This window comes from Notolabrus celidotus, chromosome 13, assembly GCF_009762535.1.
Source record: "Notolabrus celidotus isolate fNotCel1 chromosome 13, fNotCel1.pri, whole genome shotgun sequence".
In the NCBI taxonomy this organism is placed as follows: Eukaryota; Metazoa; Chordata; class Actinopteri; order Labriformes; family Labridae; genus Notolabrus; species Notolabrus celidotus.
In genome coordinates, this window is record NC_048284.1 from 29,402,173 (window position 1) to 29,426,878 (window position 24,706).

The 24,706-nt window shown below is 42.3% G+C and overlaps 1 protein-coding gene across 3 annotated transcripts in view; it reads left to right on the top strand.

Moving 5' to 3' along the window:
* epha7 (eph receptor A7) overlaps positions 1–24,706 on the top strand; it is a 118,162-nt gene that overhangs the window by 13,827 nt on the left and 79,629 nt on the right. For all 3 annotated transcript variants that reach the window (XM_034699880.1, XM_034699881.1, XM_034699882.1), the window contains exon 4: positions 16,108–16,263. In XM_034699880.1, the coding sequence (XP_034555771.1) occupies positions 16,108–16,263 (156 nt within the window). The remainder of the gene's footprint in view (positions 1–16,107; positions 16,264–24,706) is intronic.

Here is a 24,706-nt window from a genome sequence, read left to right on the forward strand (position 1 = left end):
TTTTAGCAGCGGCTCCCATTTAGAGCTGACCACTTCAACCATTAAAGGTGGCCGCCTGGCTGGCCTTCAGGGCCCTCTCTGCTGTTTCCATGTGAGTTAAATGAACTAAACAAAAGGCAATTAGGTAGGGACATTTTCCATGTCACTGAGAATCCATTTCAAAAAGCTCACTCCCCATGATAGCTTAAAGAAGCAGGGACCTCTTAGGAGGACTGTGTGCAGACTCCAGATCCAGCTCTGGGAGAGTCAGAGGCTGTAAATTCACTGATGTAATGGGTTTAATCTTAAAAAGCGCTTTATTTTACCCCTCTAACTCCACTCAGTAAATCAACAGGAGAGCTGAGAGAGAAAACAGGTGTTCAAGTTTGTTGGATTGTTTCTCTGTCAGCAGTGAATCTACGAAGCTGAAGAGGCTGTCTGCAGAGAGATTATCTTACTTTTAAAGCCTCTTTCACATTATGCACTCCTGAAAATATCTGTAGACTTTCAGCTTATTCACATGTCCCTGACAGCGTAAAGTCGACCCTGATGGACGAAGAGGGTGTTGGGTGGGAGATAAGCACGATGTGAAAGCTACAGTGTAATGTTTACAACATAATGAAGGACGAAGCAGCAGAGACCTTCACTGTGATGAGAGTTTTTACATTTATAACAAACAGACGGACGTGCAGACATCTTTATAGCAGGTACCTGATATTATTTGATAACTAGCATAGCTTACCTGCAGCTAACGTAATTTAACAACTTTTTATCCAATGAAAGTTTAGCAGATACTCGAATGAAGAGCTGTGCAAGTGACTTTCTTTACCAAATTATAGGGATGTAAGGATACACTCAACCCATGATTCGATTTGAATCTCGATTTTTGGTTCACAATACGATTCACTCATGATTCTCTATCATTTAAAAAAAAAAACTGGATTGAACTCAAAAGTTAATTAACTATTATTTTATTTCATTTCTCAGATATGGACAGTTGCAATATATATATATATATATATATATATATATATATATATATATATATATATATATATATATATTATCTTAAATTTCCTTTTTCATTTCTAAGGTGTGTTGTAACTCAAATAAAACCACTGTAAACTTTTTTTCAGAACCTTGCAAACAAACTAAAAATTACTGTACAAAAATACCTTGTTGGAAAATTTCAGAACAATTATAGAAATGGAAAGTGAATGATTCCCAAATGAAAATATTAAATATTAAAACAAATAAGGTCAATCTCTTTAAATAACCACAAATAGCAGCTTATGCTCCTGGCTTTGAATTGACATGTTTTTCTTCAGGGATATCAGGGAAAGCCAAAATGCTTCCATACCTCCGACTTGAATCACAAAGGCGCAGCCTGACCGGCTCGGTCTTCACCTGCTGACGCCATGTCTGTTATGATCAACTCAGCGAGTGACGACAGAGCAGTGCAAGAGACATGATGTTGAACAAGCGGAATGAAATGCAGATAGCGCCTTATACTGTTTAAAAATATTATCGCCATACAAATGTTGTTGAATCCACCCTTATTTCTATCCATTTTTTTACCATCTTGTGATATATCCTTGCATCCCTACCAAACAACTGTCCTGGACACCACTTCAAAATCAAAGATTGAGCTTTTACTTTGAAAATCTTTCCAGAAGCACTACTTTGGTATACTTTTCATGCTTGTGACATAAATATAGCTGATACAGAGCAATTACAGGCCTTGACGTGTCTATTGTCTGTGTTTAGGCAGATGTTGCATAAAGAAGAACTTTTAGTGGATGTACTTTAATACTTTGCATTTGCCATAAAGATTTAGCCATGGTCATAGCTGCAGGATGAACCATTAAATGTATAAACTTTGGTACCGGTTAGTCATTGAGGCCTTTAAAAAAGATCAAATAGGACCCACCTTTACCTTGTGCCTCACAGGTGTTCATTAGTTTGCTGTTTAATTCCAAACTGTCCCACTTTAAGGTTCAACTTTGTTTCCTGGCCGCAGCTGTACGTTCAGCTCTGCAGCAGGAGCGTTTGCTTAAATTTGAGTATAACTTAATCAGCGTCGGGCTTTGATCTTTGCTGCGAACAACCGAGCAGGCACTTCCTTTGGGTTTTACTCTGCTCAGAGGGCAAAGCTGCATGCCCTCCAACACAGTGTAAGGGAATGCTAATCTTCTCTTTGTTTCTGGTGGAAAGCTACTTATCTCCCGCTAAGCACAGGTACCTCGGATGAATGGCTCGGTTGTCTGCATGTGTGGAGTTCAGCAGCAGCCAGACAGAGCCATTCCAAGTATGTGTGGGGTGAAGGGAGGATCGGCCACGGTTTGACTTCAGGTTCTTTAACAGTTTTAAACTTCTGTATCAGCGGCTTATTTTAAACTGACTTCTCTCTTGGCCTTGTTGCAGCTATGTCCCTCAGTCCCCGAGTCTTGCAAAGCCCACGGGAGGCGTCGGGCCTTCGAAATGAACTTGTTTGAAAGAGGTTTTGACATTGAAACTCTATCTCCAGCCCACAAAGAGATTTTCAGCAGCTCTTTTACTTTTCTTTGTGTGATCTGCCACTGTTTCCCCGAGCTGGTTTGGCGCCTCGCCTCTCATACGCGGTAGATTAACATGTCTGCAGGCAAAAAACCCAGCTGCTGAGCATCTCTTTCTTTAAAGACAGAAAAAAAAAAAGGTTCAGAGCGATGCTACGGACTCTCAGGAGGGGGGAAATCGACAAACACCTGCTGCTTTCTTTGTTGCTGCTCTGATCAGATAACAAAACATGTTTGAATACAAAGAAAAATAGAAACTACAAGAAGATTTTTTTTTTGTTTCACATCATAATACATGCTGCAAAACAAACAACCACATGTTAGCACTGCACTGAGCTTAATAAATAAGTTATGTCTCCCTTCAAGGTGCACTTGATTTCTCTAAAACCTTTGCAGCTATAAAAGTCCACACATCACCTGCAAGATCAATTGAGCTGTCCTTTGGCTTTTCGAGCAGGAGAAACGCACTCAGCTCAGATTTTTCCCAGCCTGTGCTGCACTGAAATAACTCAGAAGATGTACTGCCTGGTATATTGCAGAGGAAAACACCACAGGCTTTAGTCCATAAAAGAGATGCAGCCACAGTTCAGTATGCATAAAATGCCGGTAAACAGAGCCTGATGAATGTCCACACTGAGGCTGACTATTTATTGAGGCAAAGAACATAAGTCACATCTAATCAGAGCAGCACACTGAGGCCCCGGGCTACATTAATGCATAAGAAATAAGCTCTGTGTGAGCTATTGACATCCCTCTCTACAGTCGTAACGCACGGTCATGGTCCTAATCGCATGCCCTGAAAGTAAAACCAAAACACATAAAGCAGGAGTTGGGTTTTTAAATAGCATTTCATGGTTGTCTGAGCATCCAGCTCGACACAGGGCATTTCAGAAACAGCTGACAGAGAGTGTTTATGGCACTATTAACAACGATTGTAGAGAAAGAGAAGCGATCACATGAATATGAGGGAGGAATTTATATTGTTTTTCACACGTAGAGCTGATTTGGTTTCACATGATAAGTGTCCGTAGCTCTAGGTATCTAAAAAGGGATGAGCAACAAAAGCTGCTGTTTGTATTTCTGGTGACATTATTCAAGCTTTTTTTTTTTTTTTTTGACTTTTCTTTAAATGAGCATTTCCTCATTTAAAGTCAACTCTATTTACTCCCACAGTCGTCCTGTTTTTCTGCTTTTAGTCTGGAGACATTTTTCATTTGAGCGTGAGCAGACTAACTTGCCAAGGAAATACTAAATGAACTGCCAGGTGTCAATCATCGCCTGTTTTACCCTGTCTCATCTGGGCATTGTGTCTGATATTCATGTCCTGGAATTTATACCCAGCTACATGTTTGGCAATGTAATGAAAACTGGGGAGGCAGTTTACAGTGAACCAGAGCTCTCCTGTGCTGCAGTAACATCTTCTTCATGTTAAAGTCTTCATCCAAACACTGGGCTGTCAAACTCAGCATCCTCATTGGACTAAGGTCAGAAGTCCATCTGTCAATGGTAAAACTTCTGTCCCTGATGTTGTTGTGGATCAGACTGTGAATGTGTGTAGAAATCACATCATACAGGGCAGGTAGGGCTACGTCTGCAGAGTAGACTCAGGATTCTGTTCCAGATACCCCATTAGCTGCTGAAATCCTCAGTCTGCTACCTGGAGAAAGGTGCTACGTCTGTGATAAACTCTCTGCAGCTCTCAAATGTCTGTTGTATCAACATTAGAGCATTTGTGTTTTTATTGGAGCTATAATGCTAACTGCGGCTACTGCTACTTCATATTTCCACAGTGTATCTTCATTGATGACTTTTCGGGTGGTTTAAACTTTTGCCAGGTTAAACTTGAGGACTTTTGTCCTCCTCTCTGAATACTTGCAGCATCTTTTGTAACTTGCAATCGTGTTCTTCTTAAACAGTGAAAAACATCCACACCGGTGACGCCATTTTTACTCTCTCGTTAGCTTGTTGCGGCTTCACTTGCTCTTCTTCTGAAAGCAACTTTTACTCAATGTTTTCATCAGATAAAATTGTATTATCAGGGCATTGAAAAATAAGAAAATATCCCTTTTAGTGGGCTGATAATCGTATAGTGGGTCTAGTATATATTGTGGATCTGTAACAAAAATATTACAGGGAATCTATAAGGGCTTTAACTGAGAATTGTGTTTGTCGAATGCCACCCCAGACTCTGTATCAGTGGATTCACTTCAAGGACTTCTGAATGATAAAACCTGATGACACCAAACCACAAACAACCAAACAGAATCAATCATTTCGAGTCTTCACCACTAAATAAAATAAATGTCTTGAGGCTTGTTTTTCACACAGAACCTCGTAAACACCCTGTTATGAGCCTGTAAGTGTTGTACCTTGATGGTGAGTATCCCCACACTAGTTGTCACACAGTAAAGCTAGAGCTCCAGGGGCCCCTGTTCCTGGGGCCCTGCTCTGCATGGTTGGTAATCCAGCGTTGCATTCGAGGAGTTTGCCTCCTTTTGTTGACAAAAAAAGATTTGAGAAAAACATCAGAGATAAAATATTCTGGAGTCAAGCTTCACCGGCCTGCTTTTGTCAGCAGCTTTTGACTGCACGCCGTGGGCCTCTTCAGGAAACTGAGACTGCTCAGTGCAAAAACATGTTTGTGTAACAAAGTGAGGTGTGCTGTAATCCCTCTGTAATCTGCACCAGAATATAGAACATGTAGATACAGGATGATTTCTATGGATACTCAGACCTGAGTAGAGGTATGCATGTAGACAAGCTGGACACTGGATTTGAGATTCATGCAGACACAGGAAGAGACACTTGGGGGAAACACACTCTTCTAAACCACAGGCGACAGGCTCCTTATTGTAGCAGGCCTGTGTTTAAAGCTGATATTTATAAAGACATTTCCCTATCGGAAAGGCCGGACCATGGCGAGCGTTTTACAGAAAGCAATGGTGTTTTTTTGAAATAAGAAAATAAACTGTTTCCTTTATCGCGCTTGACCCATTCCACCTGGCATTCATCAGCGGCAGGGCCTGCATGTTGGTCCTGTCGGCTGCTCTCCTCCCTCTGCCTCTTTTATCACTCTAATGGGGTGCTATCTCCAGGCTGCTCTCTCCGGGTCTCCACAGCCCCGCTCGGCTCCGCTCAGCACGCATTCTTTCCACATCCATCCCGACACACGGGCGGATTTAACACATAATCAGGCCGGACGGGAGGGCAGTCGGAGGAGAGGGGGGGTAGGCCTGGCCCTGACAGGACTCATCATGCGAAGACCGTGGAGACAGAAAGCCCACACCAGTCATTCTCACTCTACCTCGACTAGTCTGCAGAAAAACAGGGAATCTCCCACATTCCCACACTGCAGCTCACTTTGAGCAGCGACTGCAGCAATATTGAGACAGATGGGGAGAAACTCAATATCCCAGCTGCCCTGCCTGGACCAGCTACAGTCCTCGCTGCTCAGTAGTAATAAGGACTGTAACCTTGATTGAATTTGTGGTTTGTAAACAAGAAAAGGAGCTTGGTCTCCACTTTCTCCTGCACGGGGTATCATTAGTAGATTTTCAATAGAGGTACCAAACCTGAGTCTCTAAACCAACACTAAAGCAAAGATTATTTTAACACTTGAAGCTCAAAATGTGCTCTCATCACCTGCCATAGCCCTAGTCTTTGTGTGTTTGCACAAGGGTAGTGGGTGTTTTAATAACCATTAAAGAGTTACAAGTGACTTTTCAATAGTATTTAGGCTTTCTTTTCTCTTCACCTGTTCCATCTCGTGACATGTTTCAGAGAACAAAACCTGCAGTCACCACAAAATCCATAAAACCAGAAGAAAACAAATCACTGCAGACTGGAGTGAGCATACACACTGCAGCCATCTTTATGATCCCACCATCTGATATCAATCTCTACCAAACAAACCAAACAAATTAGTTCATGATGGAGTGATCCAAGGTAAAGATGCTGGTTGGATCGGACTTGAAAAGAAAAAAGAAACCTACATCACAAATAACATCAACATTAAGCACTGAGAAAACCGCTACCTGTCAGTCTGTGATTCTTTGTTGGCTAACGTTAGCTTACCCGCTCCCAGAGGCTGTCTCATTATCTCCTTGAACTTTGTGTCACTGCCAAAGCCGTGTCATGTATGATTTGTTGAATGACAAAATTAATCCAAAAGCTGGAGTTGGATCAAGTTATCTTAAATCAAAAATAATAGATCAACGTGTGTGATCTCTTCTGCTCTGCGTCTATTCATGAGGTTATATTTATTCCCAAGATGATCTGACCTGCGACCCCGAAATGTAATCTCTGCTCTGACATTGCTTTTTAAACCATTTAGGGCAGAGCAAAAGTTCAGCGTTGTTACTTTAATTTTGGGGTTTGAAAGGTTGAATAAGCAGTCACGGTTCCGGGGAATTAAATTTAACTCATGGATGATGTGTGTGCAGTGCCTTTAAGTACGTCACTGCACTCTGCGTGCGTCATTTTCACAAACTGGATTGCAGCGACTCTTCTGCAGCAGGAACTCACATGCACGGATGATGTGTGTCAGGGGTCTTCAAACAGGATATCTCAGAGACGGTCTATCGAAAATTGACATGGACTGATAAAATGCCCCTGGGTTTGGGAATTGTGGTGATGTTTTGGTTGTTATTGGTTTGCACATTTGATTCTTTGTTAAACGATGTTGTGAAAATGTAAATGTATGTGGGTTTTTTTTGTGCATTGCGTTGTTTGCTGCGCAGCATTGTGGGTTTAGGTAAATTGACTTTATTAATCCCCATTGGGGAAATTAAATTTTTCACTCGTTTTTTTTTTTTGAGCATGCTACATACACACATAGTTTGATATACATGCAGTCATGCACAAACAAGCTATAGATATGCACTTAGTAGAGATGTCAGAGTGTGGAGGCTGCCATCAACCAGCGCCACCCGAGCAGTTGGGGGTTCGGTGCCTTGCTCAAGGGCAGCTCTGCAGTGCCCAGGCAGATGGACCAGCACCTCACCAGCCACCAGTCCACTTGCCAAACTGTGTCCACTCTGGGACTTGAACCAGTGACCCTCTGATTCCCAAGCCAAGTCTCTATGGACTGAGCTACTGCTGGGGAGTTTTTTGGGTCTCTTGGTTTTCAAATTGTTCCTGCAAGAAGACTTCCATTGTGTTCAGCAATATGCAGTTTCTGTGCCGATGTGTAGCTCTTTCTAGCACCATCTGCTATCACCACCCTGCTAGCTACCTGTACCCGTGAGCGTAGCCATACAGTAGCCTGAGCTTACAGTAGCGCTGATAGTTGTGACCCGCCACCAATTTACAGAGACTGGCACCACGCACCTCGGCTGGTCACTTGAGGAGTCTGTTCAATCAAAACAGAACTCTGAAAGGTGTGTTCTGTAAATGCATGATGATGACTGAACGAGGAAGAGCAGCATCAAAAAATTGTGTCACTAGACCACTTTGCATTGTTCAAAGAAGCAATCCCTTGCTTCTTTGAAAGCTGGAGTAAAACAATGTAACACCACAGAATACCTCTCTCTGCTTACCGGCGTATCCATGGCATCCTGGTATCTGCAGGTGACCACTACATTATATCTGTGACACATTTGTCACCTCAGTCCAAACACTTGGATCCCCCCTTTGAACATTTTACCCTTTAATCCTCCAGTTTGGATTTGTAGGGTGGTACAGTTTTAGATTCAGCTCTTTCCCAAGCAGCCCCAGTAAACTCGCAGAGACCCAGAAAAGTACACAGAAAACTTAAAGGGCAAACTTGGAATCCGATCTGTCAGCAAAGGCACAAGATTAACTGAGAGAAAAAACACATCAAGTGCCACGGCGTCACCCCAGACAGGGGAAATAATTATTTTCTATTTTGGCCGGGAAGGGATATGTCAGGCTGTCGCGTACGGAGCCATCGTCACTCTCCCACCCCCCCTCTCCGTTCCTCACCCCGAGTGTCATGACACTGCCAAAGCGTGTGAGAAACTGGATGTAATTCAAGAATGTTAAGAAGCTCAACTCGGAGGAAAAAGAAATAAACGGAGATCTTAGAAAAATAGAGAAATCCGTTTCACTCCTTCTTTTTGTATATGTGTGTCTGCGTGAGATAAGGACACTTTGTTTGATTCTGTGGGACAGTGTGAGAGTTTGATTATCTCTATCCCACCACTCTGAGGACGGCTCCTTTCTCAGGCTCCTCTTCCTCTTTCTCTGTAAAACTGCTGACTGCAGCTCACCCCCCCCACACGTCACTGAATGAAAGTGCTTGACCACTGGAAGGGAAATTACAGATGCTGGCTCTGTAGCCTGCCTGCTTGCCTGCCTGCCGAGGAGCTGGCTGGAATGTAAGACTTGTATTTTCTTCTCTCTTTCTGCTTAACCTCAACCCGCTCCTCCGAGGGCCGACTAATTTCTCAGTGTTGTAAATAAGCCTTCTGTTGTTGTGTGTCGCAGAGCTTTCTTAACGGGTCCATGTCCACAAGTGCGAGCCATTAGTCTGTTTATCTGTGCCAGAAGAAGACTTACATAAAAGGGCCTTTTTCTTCCAAGGACACTCTTCATCCTTACAAATGTAGTTACATGTTGAGCTGTTAGCCCTTTTGTTGGAGCAGGTAGTGAGGAGTCCGGAGTTTGGTTCAGTGTTTACACCCTTTGAAAATCACATTTATATATTTCTGTTTCAATGGATCTAAAACAGAAACCATAACAGCTAGAGTCTTCATTCCGTGTGCTGCTGGAGTGCAAAAACTTCTGCCATTAGCATCCTTGAAGTGATGTCATGAGGTTACAGCCAGGCTTTGTTAAATGAAAAATGGCCAGCAGGATGCTGTTGCTATCTGGCTGCAGGAGTTAAATGTTTGCATGATCCGATGAGAACTATGACTGCTGGAACATAACCGACAAATCTTTAATGATTTAGCTTTTAATACATTTAAGGGATACGTAGCATTTTGAGGATATTCCAATAAATCAAGACACAATAGTCACAAAACTCTCAATGCAGATACTTCATGTCTGTAACTGATAAAACTATCAAAATGCCTTAATGCTTTGTGCTTAAAATGAGTAAATCCCACGACTACAATGTGTGCTGAATTGAAATACCTCCTGAAGAGTTAAGAAATACTTTTCTGTTTCTTCATGTTGAATTAATGTGGATTGATTTATTTTTCTGGAGCAAAATCTGATATAAAACAGCCAATCTTTTGCATATTTATGACACTTTATTTCAATAATTTTAGTAACTTAGGGGATGTAACAATCAATCACTATAGATCAATTGGAGTACTGCTTGAACTATGATCCAATCAAATCAATCGAAAGTCTAAACATAATAACGACATCATCATCTTTAAGAGATGCTTTTATTTTGAAATTCATAGCACTCACTGGTTTGTGAACGTTCCCACCAATCACGTTTGTAAATAAAACAAGCTTCATGGATCTCGTTTGGATTTTGGAGAAAAGACATCCCAATGGAGGAAACACGCAATATTAGAAATACAATATCATGAGATGAAATACACAGGAAACATGACAAACCTGACCAGACACCTGGCAAAGATCCCCATGCTAATGTTAGCCCTACTGTATGCCACTGCCTGCTCAACACCTGTGACCAACTTTTCTCCACAAAAGCTGAACCACAACTCCAAACGAGCGACGACTTAAACATCTGACATTCAATTGTTCATCTCCAAAGACAAAAAGCCTCACAGTGCTGTGAAAGAAACAAAATTTTTTGGGACCATACTTCAGACTTTTACCTTACATGAAAATGCGACACTACCAGCAAAACACGGGTCTTTGATTTGTTTGTTAAAAAGATGTTTTTCATTTAAATGTGGGAACATTTTCAGCAATAAAAACAGAACTCATATTAGTTTTTTTCTTTAGGTGAAATGTAACTTGATTGTGTAAAATTAGTACATAACACTGTTTTGAAACTAATCGTAACAATGAAACTGCGGATTTACACTCAAATGAACTAGTGTTATTTATTGACCTTCATAACCTTGGTGTTGAGGTTGAACAAATTTAGGCGTATAAAGAATTCGAAGACAGTCTAAGAAACAGTGGAGTCATTTCTGAGGAACATCCTATTTGTGTAGACTTTGGCGCCCCCTGTGGACAAAGTGATACCTCTTTTTTCTATGCTGCTTTTGTCATGTTTGTGTCAGTCGTGTTCTGACTAGAAAAAAAAAATTCCTGCTTCCTTTTAACAGTCAGACGTGTTGCTCCCTGTGAATATTTGCTGTGAAGACTTAGCTGTTTCTTTAGCTCGCTGTCAGCCGTCTGGTCCGACACCTTCTCCCTCGCTGTCGTTACAGAAATTAAAACTTTAAAATAGAAACTGTCAGTTTTGTTGCTGATGGTCTGGTTTGGTTTTGAAGGTTATAAAAAGGCATCACTGTACATTTCAGTATGTTTCATAAGTAGCTAAAACAGGAAGTTCAACATGTGTCTGTGTTCATGTTTCCCGGTGAGATGTCAGTCATTAAGAGAGAAACTTGGTGAACAGACTAGCTATCAAAGCTCTGTAGTTATTTCCACTCAGAGAGAAAGTGTTGCTGCAGGGACACTTGACTAAGAACCTCTCACTCACTATCATCCCGTCTTGGTGTCTGCCACTAAGAGGGTGTCTCTCCAGCAGCTGGTGCCAGGAACGGAAACTCGCCAGCGTCGAGTCAGTGTGTGCCGCCGCTGCTTCTGCTGCTGCTGCTGCTGCTGCTGCTGCTGGGACAGGAATGCTGGGCTGGGACGCCTGTGTTTGTACTTGTCACTCAATGAGCTGCCAGTGGTGGGGGAGAGCTGCAGAAACACTTAGTTGCCTGTGTCATGCAGGCATTCGATTTTTGAGGCCTCATTTGCCGCCTTGTTGCTTCTGTAAACATTTCCGGGTGCCAAACCCAGCAGACGCACCGATAAACACGAGGGCTGTTTCTGAACAACAAAGAAATACAACGAAGAACGTGAGCGGCAGTCAAAGGACAACTACTGTTATTAACTCTTCTAGTTTCAGGTATCATTGAATAACACTGAATCATATTTACTTCATGGACTAGAGATGCTTCTCCTCAACCAGTCATTGCATGTTTGCCATGTGCATTTTATTATCTGAATATACATACAGTATGTATCGTTTGTGGTTCAGGAAGTTGATCTTATCCTGCTCTTAAAGCTATTGTTACCATCTCTCAGTATAGATGAAGTGCCTGCAATCCATACTTGGTTAAAGGACTAATATCATACCAGGAATTGAAAAAGAAGGTCAGATACTCTAATATGTGTTGAGTACAAATCTACTTTCTTCTACTTCTTCTACATTTTTTACGCCGGTTGGCATCCACATTTTTGTATTGCTGCCTGCATCAGTTTCAATTTACTCAAAGCTGCATTATAAGTAAAAATTCAATCTATATTTCCCCTGATCTAATTATGATAAATGAATGTTTTGGGGGGAAATATATCAAAGTGAAAGTACGTCTTTCATTTGAAGATGTAGTGGAGTTAAAGTATAAGTAACAGATGGATAAAAACCTCTTTACCAGTAAAGTACAGAAAATAATTCAGTTCTATAATTCAATAGCATTACTTGTGTTATTAATACACTCAAGATTTGTACATTGCAAACTCTCTGATATGTTTAAGAGAAAATACTATGATAATATGTCTTTAAATATCAAAAGTTCGAGATAAAACACACAAAGGGACCTGCTGGTGAACAACAACGCAAAGGCAAAGCAGAAATTATTTTGCATGGGTCAAGAAGCAAAGAGACTGAACTTTTTTTTAATTGGGCTTAGTGTTTACAGTTAAACTGAGACTCACCACAAACAGATGAAAGGGCGCTCCTCTGGGGGATGTAGTGGACCAATAAATTAGAGTTTTTAGGTAAGAACCATAAGTGCCATTTAGAAAAGGGAAGGCTACAATGGAATTACTGAAAAGCTGGCATCCTTTCCCAGACGGACATATCGACTTTCATCTTCAGACATTGATCTCCGATGTGTTCTGAGATTGCTATCTGTGGGATCAAAAGTTTACTAAAAAACCTCCATGAATTACCCTGATCAGTTTTACACAGAAAGGTTTACAGATTTATGATTTGTGAAAGAGTGCTCATGAAAGAGTGCAGAAAAAGCACTACCCTCACCAACAGATACACAGAGACAGCTTTGAAAATAAGAGTCAAACTGTGCTGAATTGGAGTTTTCCAGTAGAGTCGTGTTTGTTTTCGCCTGGAGGCTCTTGCTCTCGTCCTAATCGAGGCTGTGGATCCTCTCGTCTGCTAGAGAGGTGGTCTCCATGGGAGATAGCCTCGGTCCCTGCCGGGCTCTCCTCGGCCACCCAGCAGACGAACTCTCAGAAACCCAAAGGCAAACAGACGCTGGCTTATCAGAGTGTTTAAACAGCGCGGCGTGGTGGGAGAAAGCGCAGTCTTAGTCGGGATCTAGACAATCTTTAACCTGCTGGAGAAAGCCCTTCAGTGTCATTATCAACATCCACAGGGGAGTGTTTACTCTTAGTATCAGATACTGCAACTAGAGATGGCTTCTTTTGCTGCTGCTCGAGCGTTATCTCTCATCAGAGCTCTACATTCTGTAAAGAAGCAGCTGAATATGATGAGTAAGCACTTATATACGCTGTACGTGTTTCGCCTGGTCAGCAGTCAAGACCCACCGCTCGCAGCCTCCTCCTGGCTCTGTTTTCAATTACTGCTTTAAAAAGGTAAAGAAAGATTAGAGATAAAATCATGTCTTTTTTCCTCTTGGTGAAAAAGGTCTTGTTTCAGCGGGCTGTGGCAGAGCGATAAATGGAGACTGACAGGGCTTTCATGTAGCTGAAATGGGGATACCCCGAGCCCCTGCCTTCTCTTCAGGCCGCTCTGGAAGTGTTAAAACCAGGAAACTCAGATGCCTCTATCCTTTTTATCCCAGACCTGCCACAGGAGGTGGTGGCCAATATATTCCCCCTCAAAACGGAAATAAAGAAGGAGCAGAACCCAGATCTGAAATGGCAGGTACCCAGTACAAGGATCAGTGCTCATTTCCCACCAGTGGCTCATGAAAAATGCATTCGGGTGTAATTTCATCGTGTGTATGCAGAGATATTCACAGAGGTGTAGATTTGATTTCAGATTGTGCAAGAAGTCATGTGTCCTAGATTGTAGGCTTAGTCCTGTTTTATGTGCAGATCCGGTCACTGAGGATTAGCTGTCTTTGAGGCTAAAACAGACAGAGACAGAAGTTTTACTTCTTACTGTTAATTAAACATTAAACAGGGAATTTTTTTTGGCCTGAGCCCAATTTTTTCAAAACATATTTTGGTCTCAAAATGACCAAAGAGTTTAGATATTGCTGCATTAAGCTCCCAGCCATGAGACTGGCTGTGTTCAGACATTTGATCAAAGTGCGTCCCCTAACAGTACACATGCTTTCCACTGAGAGGCTCGTATTGTTATTCCAAGTGTTTGACAACATTACAGAAAGAATCCATCTAAAGACAGACCTTTTATCAAAGAGTAAGATGCTTTTTTTTTCTCATAAACCGCCCAAGCTTGTCTCTCTTTAAGGCGCCGTTGACAAAACTAGCAATTTAACCTTGCACAACATGAGAGTTTGTAGCTTTCCTGTGTCTTTAACTGATAGGTTTGGTGCTGTTTTATGATTTTAGTGATATGAATGGTTATTTTGATGCAACAAAAAGTTTGTCCAAGACACATTGACATAAAAAAATTGTTCAAATCGAGGCAGTCTTGACAAGCTGCATACTAAAATTGCTGGTTTTGACAATGGACTCTAGTGGCTTTTAGTATAACGGCTGGTTCTGGTTTCCTTTAAAGCATCCTACTCTTCAACAAAAGTCTGACTTTGCAGTGAATTATTTATGTAATGTCAAACTTTGAGCTGGTCATTGACAAACAAAGGAACTTAAAGTAAGGGATGATGTCAGGAGAGAGGGGAGGGATTCTTATTTGCACAACCACGACTTCTATTCCCGTAATTATCTGGCTACTAACTTAATGCATAAACAAGTTGACACAAAACATTGATTTGAAAATGATTTATTTATACAGCTTAAGACAATAAAAGGAATGCTTTTGCTGTTGAGAATGAATCCCAGATGTTTTGGTGGTTTTGACCAATCAGATTCAAGTATTTAACACAACAGGATAATAACTTTTGAAAGATTAGTTTGCAGCCTTGATAGCCGGTCACATGGCTGCAGGCTGAGGTGGCGTTCAGTCATTCAGACACCAACATGTGTCACTTCAGGGCTCAGGTTTGAAAAGGGCTAAATTCCCCTCAGAGGATAAACACGTATAATTTTTCAGTAAAATTGCCCATGAGTCACCATATTTTGTTTTCCACTCACTTTGTCACTATTTGCTCATGGCTCTTTGAGACCTGGGAATCCTTCGGGACCTTTGTGTGAGAGAGATTTGGCTTTAAGTGTGTAATTCTTTAATGACTTTCTCAGCACAGGCAGTGCTGAGTCTGCCCTGATTACACATATCAGTCTGAGGTTTGTTTACTGTCTTGGTCAAAGGTACAATGTTGAAATGATCCGCTCTCTTATCTCCCTGCTCGACTGAAGAATGTTTCCTCTCAGAGATAGGACCCTTTATAAACAAGCCGGACCTCTTTTCTGACCCGAGGATCCATCCACATAAAAATGGTTATTTTCCTTTCAAAGCGAGATGTTGAAGTTTATCCCTGGGCTGATGTTTCAACATGAGGTGTGCGATACAGTTTCCTGGCTCGGCGTGCGTGACGAAGCCTGAGGGGCAGGTTCATTCAAATACTAGCTGCTTTAATAAGTGAACACAATGGTTTGTTCTGTCATGCCCTCCTCATGATGGGAATTCAGGTGTGAAGTGAAGACTCTTTCAGAATGTGTTTGCACAGGACTAATATCACCTGGAGACAGTCAGTGATTTGTAATGATGGCTGAGATCATCACTGGATGTCTGCCTGCCTGTGTGAACCTGGCTTATCCGAGTTTACTAAATAAAAGCTGCTGCGAGAGTTTAAGCCATGTGTTGACTTTCTGGTTAAGGGTGGGTATCATTTGAATTTTTGGGATGCCAGCATGGCCACAGTCCAAATGAGCAGTGCTTCCTGGACTTTTTATAACAAAGTTAGCAACACCACAAACACATTTCAATCTTTAAACTGGTTACCATTTGACTCTGAGTCCTGTTTCTGCCCTCCCAATCTTCCTCTAAACCCTAAGAAATCTAACCCCATAGTGTAGCTGCAGGGAATGATAATGTACCAGTTCATGTTTGAATATTTGCAGAATAAAATCATCATAATGAGAAGCCTTCAGTCTTTTTGCAAAAGAGATTCTGCTTGTGCCTTTTACATCATGGGGTTGTATGCCACAAGAAAGAGCAAAGATCTGCTGAAGCAGTTATGATAGTTGGCTGGTTTGTTCCTAAAACTTTGCTCTTTTTGGTAAATGTTGTATAATTAAGCCTCTAACAGTTATTTAAAGAACTAGTCCAGCAAGTAGGTTGTTCTTTGTCTTCATTTCTCGCATGACATTGTTCTTTTTTTCCCTCCCTCTGCAGCGTGTGGTCGTGGTTTCTACAAGTCTTCCTCCCAGGACCTTCAGTGCTCCCGCTGTCCCGCACACAGCTTCAATGATCGCGAGGGCTCGTGGCGCTGCGACTGCGAGGACGGCTATTACCGAGCACTCTCTGACCCTCCGTCTGTGGCCTGCACAAGTAAGTGTGCCCTGCCGTTGCTACGTAAACACAGAGCAGATCACTTTCCAGGATCTGAATTTAAACAGCCACACATGCCAGGGGGAAAAAACACACTTGTGACCTGTTCAACCAGTCTGCAGTGGTCTCAGGAAAGCCCCAGATGTGTTCCCATAGCTGCTCCCCAGTATGTCATTATAATTATGTTTGCAGGCTTGCATGTCTGTTTTCTGTCTTAGCTGGTAGCTAATGATGAGAGGACCAATTTGCCATTTCCCGTCTGAAAGATTGCAATTACAGTCAGCAGCGGCGGTGGCAGGCCAGGCAGCACTCTGCGTCTTCATTTGTCCTGACCAGTGAAACAGTTATGTGACAGCCACTGAGGGCTTATTTACACAGAGCAGGGGATTCAGACTGAAGGGTGGGGCTCATTTGCTTCCAAATCCCTTTTCAAACATGTTTATGTCAAGGTGCTGCTGGATCTTTTACCTGCAGCTACTGTGCACGGGGGGAGTTTCACCCTAGTGGTGCAGAGTTAGCTTTGAGGCAAACAGCTCCCCCTATCGTAATCTTTGCACCTTTATCTGTACGCCTTAATTCTACTGATAATGCATCACAAGACTCCTGGACGGACCCTCTGGCAGCTTTCTGTGAGCTACGAACCTGTGACCAATCTTCAGAAGCATTCATTTGTTTTGTTTTAGATAACCAGACTGAACTGTTGACATGTACAACCCGTCTAAAACTGAAACTACTCAGCTTTGTTAGCTCAGATTTATTGTAAGAATGTCGCCATGGTTTCTGTTTTGTGTTGAGGGCAAAATGAACCAACATGAAGGCACTGGGCTGGGAAAGCATCTCTGGGTCTCCTTGTCCCCAATTTCTGTTAAAAACTTAACTTTATTACCAGTACTTACAGTTAATAAGCATAAATTTAAGATTGTCAAAGTACATTTAGTCTCTTTTGAAAACCAAACACTCTAAAATGTATAGATAAATCTTCAGAAAACCACCCCCCCTCTGTCGCTGTGTAAACTGCCAATACAAGGATCCTGTGGAAACGTTGACATCACATATTTGCAGTTAAAAACTCTTGACGGAGGTGCATGGCGTTCTTCAAGGGTGTAAGCAAAGTTATGTCACCAACTACTGGCCTGGCATGCATACTACAGCATTTCTTGGTTGTTTTTGTGAACTTGTGTGCATGTGGAGGAAAGACTTTTCTGTTTTAATGAGGTCGTTTGCATCTAGACAAGACCCTCTGCCTAGCTTACTAGTCTAAAGACAAGGAAACCCTCAGAAAACAGTCAAAATTAGCACGCTTTACCAACACGATCACAGAGTCTGCAGGTTAACAATGTGAAATTGGTTTGCAGAGAGTTGTTACCACTAGCAAAGGTAGCTCCACCAGCCTTCAGTCCTCCTTAAAGGTTAACGTCCATATGCCTGTGCTGGTTCCTTGTTGCTCTGGTGGAGTGGTTATATATCAGTTTAATCAGACACAGCCTACATACAACTTTATCTCAATTTACAAGATCAACACACTGACGAACCACGCCATGCTACGAGATGACATCTATTACCTGTGCTTGTTTAAATCCAGGTAGTAGAGCTTTATAGCATCATGGTGGTAGACGTGGAGGTTGGCTGCACTACAGCTAATATTCAAAATTTGACCAGCATCTCAGACCCATATTTATAGAAATATTATTACTAAGTTAAACAGACTACTAATGCTGGTGCCAACTAGCGACTGTGAAGACGTGTAATCATTCAGTCGACTGGGTGTGCTCATCCCTGCTGTGTACCATGAACAGCGGTTACTTTGTTCCCTTCAAAGCCACCAGACACCAGCGAGAGAAGCAGACATTTCAACCTGACGGGTGTGGCTGGTTCATGGCTGCCCAGCCTTGTTAGTCTGCTTCTCTTACTCTGTCTGCAGGCTAAAGACCTCTAACACTCCTTCTTTTTCTCTATCTTAAAAGAGAGTAGATGAATCGACATCTCAGATTTATTTTGTGGCACTTTCTGCTGATCACAAACAACACAGGCATGCATACACTCCAAATTCAGCATGTCTGCTCCCCATCCTGTGCTTTCTCCCTAAATACCCAAAGTAGGCCAAGTCAGAATCTGTAAAGTGTATATTTATGTGTGTGTGAGAGAAGAGAGAGACTGCTGGTGAGATATCAAGCTGAAAGTCTAATCTTATATCGCTGCATTGACTTGTCTTTGCATTAAACCAGAGCTTCAAAGAGAGGATTATATAGACCGGAGTCTGGATATATTGTCGTAAATATCATCTGAGAAATGATTCCTTGTCATTTATGAGTTTTTAAAGCAGCTTGTTGTGCAACATTTCTGTCTCCACTTGCACCCTAACTCTTTTCATTTCTATCAGCCTGTGTTCCCCACACTGATGTGTTTATTTATGTTGCCAGCAGTGAGTTCATCAGTCATAAATTATTTGGCACAAGCCTCAAAAGTTTGCACCTTATCTAAGAATCTTTAGCTCCACTTTTCTGGAAACATCTCTGCTGTTTCTGGGTCTCTTATATAAGACAAAATATATAATCACGCAACATTTTTAATTAAAACAGGAAGATAGAGGGTTGCAGAAACATTAAACTTGTAGAGGAAAGTTATTCCACTCAATATTAATGAGCTGTGATTTCCCACAAGTATTACCCGTCCTTAAATATCAGCCTTCTGTTTGTAGTTTAGCTTGCTGTTAAATATGACTTGGATTAGTTAGTTAGATTCTGACTGAAGAGTAAACTGTGTTGTTTTGACCCCGGGATGACTTGTTCTCACAGTGGGTTTCTTCTCTCAAGAGCAGAATCCCCTTTGATTTCCAACACATCCTGGATTTACATGTCCAGAGGGGGAATTCACTCAGAATGGATGGAACAGCCATCATTTTCCCTCACTAACTGCTCCATCTGGAGGTCCAGTTCACAAAGCAGACTGCCTTAGTGATATTCAAGCCCAAACACGCCCATTCAGTTCTGCAGCTTTTTGCAGTTTGCTCTTGTTTTGTGTCTGATTATGGAGACGAGCTGTCAGCATCACTGCTTGCTGCTGCATGGAGCCGTGCTGTATGCTCTCATCCTAATGGAGCTCATATCTGTTAACATACAGATGAAAAGTGACACAATGCGTGGCTCTAGATCGTCTCCACACATGTGGAAAATTGTGCTTCTATGGGTCAGGGTTAAAATTAAACAGTCCCGAAATGATTTCACTCTTGATTATTATAGTTACAGTACAGTAAGGGGGTAAGCTAACCGTCTGGTAAAAACTTTTTCGGATCAAGCTTTAAGTCAAAGTAATCCTAACAGACCTTGTGTGAAGATGTATAATATGTAGGTCACACAGAGGTCATTGTTGTCATGATCACCTGAAAGTTTGAGCGTGACATTCATTATAAATATTGCGGCACAGTATAACCACCAGCTCTCAGCAGACAGTGAATATTTCACTCTAACTATGCGTGGCTGTTAGCGCCTGTGTTTGTAAATCAGGTGTTATTTTTTGCAGTGCGGCTCATTTGCATACAAGGAGGCCTCAATTCGATGCATAATGCTTAATTTAAATATATGCAAACTGCACGAGCGCACAGTGGCGCTACTAAATCTGCAGCGCAGTCTGTGGTGCATTCAACCCTTTGCGTGTTTGCGAATTAGACAATGTCTTTTTAGCTAATTTGCACAAGCTTAGGCAGAGTGTGTCTACAAGAACTCTTTGAACACATGCTCTGATTCGGCACGTTTGATTTCAAAGATTATTTCTTAGCTGCCTTTTTAAACTCTACTGGAGCAACCATCAACCTTCCTATTAGCTTTTTATAACCTTCATATAGATTAAAGAATAGAGCTCAAGTCTACAGGCATTCCCCTTTCGCTCCAATCCCATCCCCATGTGACACAAACAGATTTGTAAGGCTGACCAATGACCACAAAGCACCAAACTCTGTCCGTGCAGCACAGAGGCAGCTGTACAGATCGTGTCCTAACAGACAGGTCCATTACTCACTTCTCCAACCATCCTAATCTGAAGTTAAAGCTTCACTGTGACATCTCGCACTGATCAAGGGCAGGAGAAAGTTCCCACTTCTTTGTCCTCTGGCTGTTCTCTTCTGGGTAATCACCTTGGCCAAGTCGCACAGTAATTACTGAAGTTGCCTAATGCGCACTTTCCATTATTCATTTTCATTAACTCGGGGTCTGCACTTGATGACCCCATACCATTATATGTAAATATGTATTTTTAACTTGTATGAATAGCTTCGCCCTCCTCCTCATTCACCCAGCACAATTTCTGCACGGCGCTCTGTGCGTGCATTTCCTCATTCATCGCCGGATTAAGTCGGTGTGACCAATAGTCACTGTGATTTCCTTTTTTCAGGCCTTATCCGGACCAGGAGTGAATAGTAATTGAAAATGAATTTGCACTGCCTGAACAAATAGCTTGATTGACAGATTTTTTTAAATAGGGGTTTGTAAAGCTACCATATCGTAGGCCTTAGCAAAACAGTGAGATGGATCTCTGGCACACAGAGATTAAGAATGTGTCTATGAGGATTTGAGGGGAAATGAGATGAAGATGTAATGTAGGGACATAAAAAAGCCAAATCCACGTTGAATAAAGATGAGGGGAGAAGTTTCCAAAAAAAAAATACACATAGCTCTAAATATATTGTTCCTCTTCGTATATGTCGAGAGGGGGTGGAAGAGGACGGAAGAAATGCTTTTCTTTGTGGAATGTTCGTCCATTCATATGCAAAGTCGAGAGCAAAATGAGATACATGTGGATGCCGATGGGGAGGCATTTCTCTGGAGGCGAGGCTGCACAGGCTGGAGCTGCTGACAAGTCAGGGAGTGGGCATCAATCACGCAACAGCTGTGAGCAGTGCTGGTGCGAGCGAGGGGGCTGAAAAGGGCAGTTGTACGGAGTCGTTTCCTCCTCCCAGCCCCCGCCGCCCCCCTTAAAAATGTGCCACCTCAACAAGCTGACAACCATCAGAGGTCTGTCCTGCCCCGAGTTGCTAGGGGAGAGTGAAAGGCCGGCCTGCAGACTGCAGAGGCCGGGGTTGGCTACCAGATATCAGATCAATATGTGGAGATATTACGCTGCATCTTCTGTTCCTGCTGTCAGACTGAAGCTCAGAAACAATCTCTCTCCAAGTTTTATCCTCCTGTGTCGTATTCTCAGATACTTTTGGTTTCTGTTTTGGATGAACAGGGTGGACTCTTACTGCAGTTACCTCCTGTTGTACCTCATCAGACTGTTGGCATGTTGCTTTGAGCTTTCTGATCGTCTTTTGATTGAACTTGGTTTTATAGTTTGCTCTATGAAAGGATGATTTGTTTATATAAACCCAGATTTTACAAAACATGACCTCAGGACTCTGTTAGTTGTTCTTCTGCGCCATGTTTATCGTACTTCTTCAGATTATTTCCTATTTCTGTGTTATGAAAAAATTCACCCCCCGTACAGTGTGTGCCAATCGAGGAATGAGCTATCCAGACTACACTTATTTTTTTTACCAGGCTGTAAACATGTTTATTTCTGCTGTAAATATTGTCTTCTTTGAATTGGTGTGTATGTGGTTTCCTGTACACTGGGAGCCAGCCTCTAGTGGACACTCTAGAGACTGCATTTTTTAACACTTCTGCATTGGCTTCAATTCCTGCTGCCGTAGGTTGCCACTTAGCACCAACACAGAACTAAATGACAAGCTCTTATAGTTATCAGAAATATATTCTGGGCTATAGGAAACTGAAGATCTCATACTTTGATTAGGTGTGTTATGTTCCCACTGTTGCATCATGTTTAAGATGCTGCAGGGTTAAGATACCCAAGTTTCCCTTGATAGGTCTGTGGCCTCAGGGCAGTTGCTCACTCTATCTATCCAACAAGCTATTATCTAAACCTTCTTATCTCTTCATTTGCTAATTACAATGTTGGAATAATCAAAATAACTGGGAAGCAGTGTTTGGAAAAGATTGTGTTACGAACATACGCTGCTCTGTCTCTGTCCTGGTCAGACATATGTTCATTTAATGTTAATTTCTGCATTTTATATGACGTCCATGTTGTAAAAACAAGAGCCGTACAAATATAGATTGCTGCCCACTCAGTTATCAGCTCATGCATGGACATCTAAGATGAGCAGGGATGCACTGAGGTGTTGGTGAAATGTCAGAATCTGCCGATGTTTGCCCTGCTGACAGACGTCTACCATCTGCAATTGAAGTGCCATGCAGAGATGTCAGTGGTGGATGTTCACCTGCATCTTTATAACATCAGTTTAATGCTGCAAGCTCGTACCCGATTGCTGATTCAGAGGAGAGGTTCACACGAGCACACTCTGTTCTCATGGTCAAATGTGAAAGGAAGTGTGGGCAGTGTGGGAGTATCACACCGTCCCTGAGAGAGATCAGAGACGTGCAGTTTGTGAGACATGTTCCAGTGATGATTTAAGAGGAGGGAGTGACTGTTTTAACATCCAATCTCTTAGCTCATTTGAAAAACTGACATGAAGAATTACAAAGGAGTTATGCACAAAACATTGTGACTGGAACTATTGCCTGACTTGTTCTGGTTTTTGCAGCCGGTGCCCCTCTAACGATAAAGACAACACGCCCACAGTTTGACCATTCACAAAATCCTCTTCCCTGAGCTCTCCTGCTCTTCCGCATGGCTTCCCTTACAGGTTTTTCCTGCAGCCACATCATTAGAAGCTGGGTCACGGGGTCACAACACACATTTGTAGAGTGAGGATTACCTCATGGGTGATTTGAATACCACTCACCCCTGCCGCCCCTCTCCCCACCGCTCCCCAATTAGAGCCCAGTCAGCTAATAGGCTGTGGAGGGTTAAGGCAGCCCCGAGCACCTCTCAAGGCCGATAAGCGCCGGATTCTTCTCTCCTAAGCTCGGATTTACTCAGGTCTCACAACCATGCACGGAGTGGAGACGAGTTGCAGAGCATGACCTAAAAATTATCAGCTGCTGTGCTTTTTTTTTCTGTGTGGTCAATCATGAGCTGAAGTGGACACTTCTGAGCATCGCAGGCTGTTTCTCACCACCGTCACACGTTTGAGATCTTTGTTTATTCCACAGAATCACAGGTTCTGCTTTCAAATCTGCTCGATGTAGGGATGCAAATGTTACAGCAGAAAACATAAACTGTGCATGCACATATCTACGCACAACACTCACACAAACTCACTCTCACACACACACACAGACACACACACACGCTCGCTCATGCTTTTTCACAGTGGCAGCAGCAGAGGGAAGCTAGCAAGTGATTGAGACATTTCAGGCTGTGGGGGCTCTGGCAGGCTAATCCGTGAAATGAAACTTGACTGGGAGGAGGGGTGAGAGGAGAGAACACGGAGAGATAAGACAGAGTGGGGGAGTGAGAGACAGAAAAAAAAAAAAGAGTAAAAAGAAGAGGCAGAGCGACAGGCCCTTAAGCTATCAGGATGAGCAGACAGACAGACAGACAGTGGAGGGCTCAGGATGTGGTGCAAATCTGTGCTGCAGGTGAAGTGGTGGCTTCATATTTCTGTGTCCAGACAGAACGTATTCAGAGACACAAAGTGACGCCACGGCAGGAGGAGAAGAAAGAGAAGAAGGGTTCAGAATGCTTCAAACAAACTGGGTCATATTATGTGTCCTGGTACTGTGGCCAAAATAAAAAGTGTGTGTTCCTGTTAGAAGTGGACACACTTGAAAGCTTTGCAACAGTCTCTGTAGCCGTGTGCCCTCAGCTTCCTACAAGCTCTGTCTGTGGAGCGTCTTTGTAGTCCTGATGTGACATATCGTACACTTTCAGCCTTCCTCAAAAGCATTTAAGGGAACACTGTCTCACTTATTACCTCCAGGCAGCCTCCTCAGCTGAACGATATTGGTATCCAGGTAGAACCCTGAAATCAGTGTTGCAGGCGTGGGGCTGCATGCCAAGTTAGGACAGATAAATATGTAAGACACAGGACGTGATTTCCAATAAATTCACCTACGTAGCTTTTATAAAAAAAAGATATAGGTAGCATTGGATGTGCATCAATACTTAGTATGTGGTTAACACTGGACAATAGTGGCAGGTTTGGGCCAAAAAGACATTTAATCCATTATTACTTGAGACTATCATACTTTTCTGTGGAGAAGACTGTTTGAACACATGATAAAAAGAAATTGTGTTTTCACAAGGTTTCTTTTCTTGTGCAAGATTACAAAAAAAACAAACCTTGTGTCTATCGACTAAATTGGATGTTTCCCAAATAATCCAAGGTTTAAATTCAGTGCTTAGTATCACTGGATTTAACTTAAAGTGCAACAATTTGTGATTGGTTGTGCGTCCATCAGAAATTTGGTGTGTCAGGGGACTGTTAAAATTATTTTTGCAATTCTTATCATAAAGAAGTAGACAGTTCAAGGTATTGCAGACATGG